The sequence below is a fragment of the Pyrgilauda ruficollis genome, unplaced genomic scaffold (genome assembly GCF_017590135.1).
Source record: "Pyrgilauda ruficollis isolate IOZ18807 unplaced genomic scaffold, ASM1759013v1 scaffold56, whole genome shotgun sequence".
Taxonomy (NCBI): Eukaryota; Metazoa; Chordata; class Aves; order Passeriformes; family Passeridae; genus Pyrgilauda; species Pyrgilauda ruficollis.
The window spans coordinates 6,084,749-6,092,867 of record NW_024527266.1 but is presented as its reverse complement, the minus strand read 5'-3'; the positions used below and the strand labels follow the sequence as shown (position 1 = coordinate 6,092,867).

General features: G+C 46.5%; 1 protein-coding gene across 1 annotated transcript; it reads right to left on the bottom strand.

The window, feature by feature from the left end:
- Positions 1 to 587: 587 nt before the first annotated feature.
- GSG1 (germ cell associated 1) lies at positions 588 to 7,649 on the bottom strand. Its single transcript, XM_041481603.1, has 6 exons — positions 7,590 to 7,649; positions 7,132 to 7,450; positions 4,586 to 4,633; positions 2,405 to 2,557; positions 2,174 to 2,285; positions 588 to 947 (listed from the first exon to the last, which is right to left on the bottom strand). The coding sequence occupies exons 1-6, from the start codon at positions 7,647 to 7,649 to the stop codon at positions 635 to 637; spliced, it is 1,005 nt and encodes a 334-aa protein (XP_041337537.1). The 3' UTR covers positions 588 to 634.
- Between the last annotated feature and the right edge of the window lie 470 nt (positions 7,650 to 8,119).

Here is an 8,119-nt window from a genome sequence, read left to right as displayed (position 1 = left end):
TAAAAAGACACAGAAGGCAAAGTATCTCAGAAAGGGAAATTTTTGGGCAAAAAGCATGAAGGGAACATGTGGGAGTCATTACAGATAGGAAAGAGGAGAGATATGTCTGAAAGCTACCCCCTATTCCTACTTGCAGCAGGACTTTTCATCTGGGGGCAGGGAGAGGAGTCTGGGCCTGGAAATTAACAATAAACAGGGTGTTCAGAGGGGGTGACAGCTGATCAGTACGAACACTGATGGCCTTCACCATAGCACTGAACTGGAGGTGTTGACAGAAGGTCAATGTGACACCACGCAGCAGTACAGTTTGCCAACTGGATAGTGCTGACTATCTGTTCCCCAGTGCAATACTGGGATTAGGACATCTGACTCAACTCTGAAAGTGCTTGGAGACAGCTGGCACCAGCATGTCCCTCTGGTTTCACCCTTGTCAGATGAGGGCACCCATCACACTGTGTATGACCAGGGAGGACCCCCCAAACTTCTACTCTAGTTGCCCTGACCCAGTGCCTGCCTCCTTACTCCCTTCAGAGACTGGAAGAACTCCCCAAAGCCTCCTAACAGTAGTTCCAGTGCTTGGTTCAGAGCTCTTGTTCCTCCCAAACCCCACTGTTCTGGCCCTGCACACTCATCCCTAGCAGCGATCCTCCCCGATTGTCTGGCCCAAGACTTCATCCAGGTCCAGCTCTGGTTCCCGCTGTAGTATTTTCTGCTGCAGATCAGTGTAGAAGTCGACTCCCTCAGAAACTGAATGGAAGACCTTGCCTTTGGGCTCATAGTAGCTGCTTATTTGCTGTATGAAGCACTGGTGGTGCTGAGGGTGATCCTTGAGGCTCCCATCGTATCCCTTGATGTGGTTCCTTTTGAACTCCAGTATCGTCTTGGTGTAGGTATTGAGAGTGGTGACAGCAGAGGCCATGCAGCAGGTAAAGGAGGCCCAGGCCATGCTGCCAGAGACACACAGAAGAAGCACATGCTGTGAAAAGCCACGTAGGGTAAGGAACACCGTGACACACCCCAATTCTCCCTGATTTGCCAGGCAGAATCTACTGGGCACAGATGTGAACTAGATTGACTAAGGCTTACAGCATTACAGTTCTTAGGGGTTATCCCACCACAAGATTCTTCTTAGATCAGTGGGATAAATATTGGTCATCCCCATGACAGGGAAGGAAGTGACACAGGGAAAAGGGCAGCAGGAACATCTGTAACATCTGTAATTTCCAAGCTGTAGCAGGAGAGCACAGCTAGGAAGCAAGTTCTGTATTGCTGGGCTGCTCAGTGTCGTACTGCACATGAGACGTCTACCTGAGCGTAACCAAATTGCCATCCTGGCATTTGATGTCCATGGGTGGCATGTGGCACTGGAGTGTTTGAGAATCAATGTGGTCGTCATCAATACAGCATTGGAAATTGAACCTGCACTTTCCATGGGCACCTGCAAGGCTCATCCAATGTTTTTCAGGTCAGGTATGTCATGTCTGCTGTGCTTGGCTGCTTTATCCTTTAGAGAAAGGCACACTGAGTCCCTGCTTTTCGCAGCTCCTCTTCCTGGGTCGTAAGTGGCCCTGTGGTGTACTGCCTGCTTTCCCTCCTTCCTGCACGTAGTACCTGCCTAAGAGGGCCTTGGCGTCCAGTGCAGCTGCCATTGTATGGCTGGGCCAGCACTGGAGAAGATGGTGTGGCAGCTGGTTGGGGCTGAGCTGTGCCCACATCTTTAGGCACCTGTCTAGGCTTGGTGTTGCAGGAACAAACCCTTTGGCCCAACATGGGTTAATGAAGATGCCAAGCTAGCATGCAACTTGTTAAAATTGGAGAAAAACAAGGTGTGTTTGAGAGCACACAAGTGTGACACTGGCCTCTGCACACAGGGAAGAGTTGAGACCAAACTGGGCAAACCAGCAGAGGGGCAAGCCTAATTAGTCAGCAGGGCTGAAGGCAATTGTTTAGGTGTGACCCCATTGTTTTCCCAGTCCTTTGGTAGCTATTCATTTAAGTAGCTCAGCCACCATTTATTAAAACAGGGTGAGGCAAAGAGAGGAGATTAGTAGTAGGAGAACCTTGGTACACCTGTCTTTGGAACACACAGAAGGTCAAGAAATGAAGAGGAAGCGGGTGAATGGCTGAAGCTCTAAATGCTGAGGGGGTGAAAATGGCTTCAGAGCTCACGTACTAGAATGCCCAGCCATAGTCCCATGTGTGTGGTCTCCAGTCCTCTGGTCCCAGATTAACTGTTGCCTGGAAGACTTGAGTGTACATCATGTGTGCCACCATCCCAAGGAGACCTGGACACAAAGGACAAAGCAAAGAAGTTACAGCAGGAGCCACAGCAGCATACTTCAGCCTTGAGTGGAAAAGCAGGCTCTCCAGTGCTGAGATTCCAAGACTACAGTAATACACTTACCTGACAGCACTGAGGAGACAGCAGCAAAGGCATTGAGCTTCATCCCACAGACAGGATTGCCAGTATGCAGAATTTCCACCATCATGAGGATGAAGCTGATGAGCAGCAAGCTGATGTATAGCATCTCTGATCCCAGTGACAGCCACAGGATTCCTGCCAGGAATACGATGAAACCATGTTCAAGGAAGCATACTCCCATCTCTCAACCCAGTCCTGAAAGGATGTCCTTTGGACAGAAGGGAACGAAGGAAAACAGCAAACACCCAAAAGCAATCTCCCCGGCCTGTGAGCAAGGGATCAATGGATGCTGTAAGGGACAGAGTGCATGTCACAGAGGATGGCTTGGCTCCTCTAGCATGGCAGAGCTGAGGGGATCTAAAATGTCCTCTGTAAACAAGCCAGCATTATTTCTAAGCAGCACAGAGGAAAGCAAAGGGAAAAAGACAGGGGAAGCTGTTGACTATTAGCATAAAATCTAATGGTCATAGATTGGCCACATTGAACATATCCAAGCTCTAATCAGAATAAATGCAAACAACTTTTAACCTTGGGACTCACCTATTTAAGAACTATATGGTGCATCCATGACTGTTTGGGACATGGCCTCTGGAATTCAGAAAGCCTCTTGCAAGTCTGTATTTCTCACTGAAACCCCAATTAAAATGAAAGTACGTTCCTTGGGGTTGATATCCAACCAGGGCAGTAACACTGACCGCTCACCCTGCTTCTTGAACAGAGTGCAGGTACTTTCATGCTGGGATTTTGAGTGGGATTTAAGTGATACCAGAGTCCACAGCTGAGCTGAGTTCTACAGCTTTGCAGTAAGAATTGAAGGAGGATGAAGAAAGGCACTCTGTAATGCGGGGTTGTGGAAAAGCACAGGATCCACTGAGGAAGAAACATTAATCTGACAAATGAAGCAGCACTGTGAACACTACTGTTAGCAACTATTAATGGCTGTAGAGGAGACATTCAGCTGGGGAAAAGGAGTGTGAAGAAAACCCTCATTAATGTGGCACTGACTTGAATACTCAACATCATTAGTGCCGTAGAGTCAACCAGCTCTTTAGCAGAAATAGATGAGCTGCATTCCCTGTTTAAAGGAGCTGGCTTGCTTGCTGCAGCACCATCAAGAAGAATATTTCATTAAAGGTCAGACTGTCAAAAGTATTCTGGAGGTCACAGGCACCACACATACACAGAGACCTCTGCATCATTTTCCTTGTGAGTCCAGGCTTCCCACTGATGATGTGTAATTTGGTCTTGTAATGTTGTGTATTGTGGAGCTGCTCTGCACACACGCAGCTCAGCCAGCCCATCCCACAATCGGCAGTCACACCCTCTCGTGCAGTGCTAACCCAGCCATACAATGGCACCTGCACCGGTCATGTTAAGATGATACTTTGTGCAGGAAGGGGTGAAAATGGTGCTTGCAAATCCCCAGCATTTATTACACCCTTGCTTTCAGGATTTGAAGGCTCTGCACCCCAGGCCATTCCCTTCATATATGAACATCTTCTGAAATTACTCCAGCCTCCATCTCAGGGAATAGTTAGCAAGCCCACACCAATTGAAAAGCCTTCATTAAGTAGAATCTCTGTAGCATATGTACACTTCCATCAAAGTATACTGAAGCTATCCACAGGGTGATTTGAAACATGTGACAGTGACAGAAGGGGTGATGTCTCCTACCCTAATGTAGTTTTGTATTTAATGAGGCAGGGACTTCACCTTGAAAGCGTTAACTTTCACATGTCCTGTTCACTTACCACAAAGTAAGAGGTGATTCAGCTTCCAGTTTCATCATATTAGACCCCAAAACTGAAGCACTGAGTTAACATGTAGCTTGTGTGGGAGGGACTGCCCTGAGGCTGCATCCATCCTCTTCCCCTTTACTACAAGCAAGATGATAACCCCAGACCAGGCAACTCACTACATGAGACAAATCCCACCTAATACTGGAGAGACTCAGGTTTCTAGCACTGACTTCACAAATGGCAGTGGTTTATGTGAACATCTGGGAGGAAATCTTTGCTCTTTTAGCAACCACAAGGACAGGATTTCATTCCTGGCTCTTTGGGGACTCACCCTGCTGTCCCCACACAGGCAAAATGCTGCTGGTCCCCTGTCCCTAGGAGGCACACTGTGCAGCTACAGTGAAATACAGGGATTGGCTCTTACCTCTCTCTGCTGGTGGCGAAAGCTCAATAAAGCTGCGGCATTTCTCTTCTGAAACACAAACCCAAAGCTTTTAGTTTATAAAACAATGTAAGGAATACAGGGGGAAAGAAAATCTCTTAATCTCACTCTCTTTTCGGTGCACACATCCATTCATCTCTGAATCTACCCATCAGACCTTCTCACCTCCAGACTTTTTCCATCTTTCGAGACCTTCACTGAGGCAAAGGATGGGAAGGCAACATTTGCCTGCAAAACTAGAAATTACCTTTTCAGAAAAAAAAAGCTTCAGCAATTCGTAAATCTTTCTAGCCTCTACTGAATATAAAAATCTGTTGCTACTCATTCACAACATTACTGATGATCAGATCTATTAAGGTTGTAGCTTGTAACAGACTGCAGATCCATCACTTCTGCTGAATTCCCACACACCCTAATCTCAGAAGAGCATTTCTAGCCCTGCTTCTCAAAGAAGAAGGCAAAAAAAGAACTTCCCAAGTGAAATACTTTGTGACAGAGATGTAAGTTCCCCTTCTGTGGCAGAGACTCATACAGAAATATGGTCGTTGATCCTCACGTTTTAGGAATGCTATTTCAACAAACTGTTAATATTTGCTTTGGCAAACTACTGTCTCAGCTGAGGGTCTATCATTATTATCTGTAAGTGTCTGTCCCTGCATACTGCATTACTGCATTTGAGGGTCCTCGCCTCCATTTGGCACAGTATTTTCTCCTAGACTTTTCCACTTCATGTAAGAATCTAATTTTCTTAATTTCTATCCCCAGTTCTAATCTTTCCAAATCTCCTGTGCTACTTCTGTCATCCACAGCTCTCAGGATGCTACCCAGTTTAGTGCCATCTGCGGTTCTCATTAACTTGCAATTTGCTACTTCACCTAGAACTTTAATGAGGATATTCAGTAATGGCTCATCTAAACTGATCCTGCGATTAGCCTGAAAATGAAATCCTTTCTCCAGCTCAACTCAAACTCCTTTTGTTCAGAGTAGTCCCTTCTTTGTTGTTTTTATTGTCTATGCAGTTGCTTCAAAGATGCACAGTAGTGGGTGGGTGATTTACAGGAAGCAGGAGACTGAGACTGACTGTGCTTCTATCCCGTGCTCTATCCCGTGTTCTGCTGCGATCCAGATGTTACATACTTTCTCTGTTCCTTCAGGCACTGGGGTTATTCCCGGACTGCCCAGTGAACAGAAAAGTTGTTTAGAGAAATCAGTCGAGGGATGTAGTTTCATTCCCACAAGCATCATGGAAACACAACCCAACCCAAACCAGTCCCAAATAAACACATCTCCTTCCACAGCCCTTCTGGAAATGCTCATAACAAAAAGCAGCCCACTTGTTAGGACATGAGAGTTTCAAGCACATTCCCTTCTGCTCCAACCCCACCTTCTGTCTGCTTTTCTTCACCAGTTATTTATTTTCAGACTGACAGAAACAGAGATGAAAAATACTGTACTGGAAGGATGGCTTGGTTAAAGAAGGTGAGATGTTTGTACTTGGGCAGAGCTTAAGGGAGGGTGGTGGGCTCAGGGGAATGGCCCTGATGAAAGTGACTTTCATCATTCTATTTTTAGATAAAAATCTCTGTGTTGACCACCTTCTGGATTAGTTCTGACCCTTGATGTGTGTCCCAGGCAGTAAAGGGCATCTGAGCACTGCAGAGCACCCACCTGTGCTGGCGTGGCACAGGTTTCGGCAGAAGGACTTTAGCAGGTCTGGGCAGGAACAAGTCAAGGGTGAAGGGAAGCACCAAAGGGTTCTAGTACAGGTTTCACAACCAGTCCCTGGCACTTCAGGATTTACAGTGCCAGTCCCACATGGTCAAAAATCACTAATGAAACCTGTCACAATACCACAAAAACTAAAAACAATTACAATATTGCAGGTCTAATCCTCAGGTCAATTTACCTCCTAGCTTTAGTTCCTTTGGGTTCAGGTCCTCCAGGTTTTCTCTGTATCTATAAGGTAGTAATTCCCTTTCTCTGTTTTATTTATTTGATTTTTTAAGAAAAGCCCAGTCTCTGTTTAATAACACAAAACTACTCAGTCTGATGATTTAAGAACACCAACTATTGTAGTCCTCACAATGATAGATTAAAATTATCATCTGCATAAAATCACTGTACTTAGATTTCTGAGAGGACATCACAAATTTACCCTGAAGAGCATGAAGTAAGCTGTGTGTAGGAATGGATATATGGGGAAAAGGAAAGGAGGCTCATGGAAATTCCCATCAGGATGGACAGTGCCATCATAAAGTCACTGCCACCACCACCATCACTTGCACTTCACAGACCCTATTCCAGACCAAAGGGCACACCAGAGACAACCACTCTCCATTTCCCTGCTCTGTGAACATTCCAGCAAAGGACAGAAATATATTGACTGCACCAGTGCACAGGGCTGATACCATCTAGGAAAAGGAAAAATACTTCTCTCCCACGTGTTCTCAGCCTTCCACCTTTCAGTTTCAAACTTCTGTGGAGTAAATACAAGGCAATAAGTTGTGGCTGCCTGAGCAACACACTACCTGGCCCTTCCATGCTCTCTTCACAGGAAAGCCACATCCCTGTGTGGAAGTATCTGAAGGCAAAGCGGTCATCTCCAGTCTCCCAGCTGTAGTGCACTGTGTCCTCAGACGAAGCATTGCTGGCATCTGCATCAGATGGCATGGGGACACCCACGCACTGGGAGGCTTTGCTCTTCCCACACAAAGGCTTGGGTACTTTCTGGGTCCCGGTGCACCAGTAGCTGCCCAGCAAGGCTGTGGTGGAGAGGGTGAGAGCCAGCAGGTTCAGGATGACAGCCAGGAAAGTACGGTGCAACGGCAGTCCCTTCAGCAGCTCCATCTACAACACACACATAGGAGAGACCATCACACTGGCCACTTGTCCCACGTAGCCTTATGAATCCCACCTTTTCCCAGCATGCAGCTGTGGGGAGGGGTTATGAGCACTCTGCCTTCCTCACAACATCCCAACAGCTCACCCAGCATGGAAGAACCATTCCTTGAAAGCCAGGGCAGTGGACCTGGTCAGCTTCAACCATTTCAAAGTATTCTGAATATCTGTACTGGGGAAGAGAGGGTGACATAGCAGGGCTGAGTGCATTGAGGTGTCTGAGCATGGGAGCAAAATGAAAGGAACATCACATTCATTCATCTCAGAGATGACAGGGAGAAACTGTTAACCAACTTCCCTGAATACCATGTGTTGCCTTTACGTGAGATACAATGAATGCTCACTCCAACTAAATGAGAAATCTTAGTGCCAAGTGTCCCAAAACATTTTTCAAGCAGCTCATTACTGTACCTAGGGAGGTAGAAAGTATAGTGATTTCTCAGTGGGAAAAGGCAGGAAAATGTTTCCATATCACTGAAGGCCACATATCAAAGCAGTGACTGGCTTAGAGAGAACACCCAGCTATCCAGGCCTGGTATCTTAAGTACAAGCCACAGAGCAGCACCTTCCACCTGAGCTCTCATCTGCACATCAGAAATTTGGTAGGGTGGTGGGGTG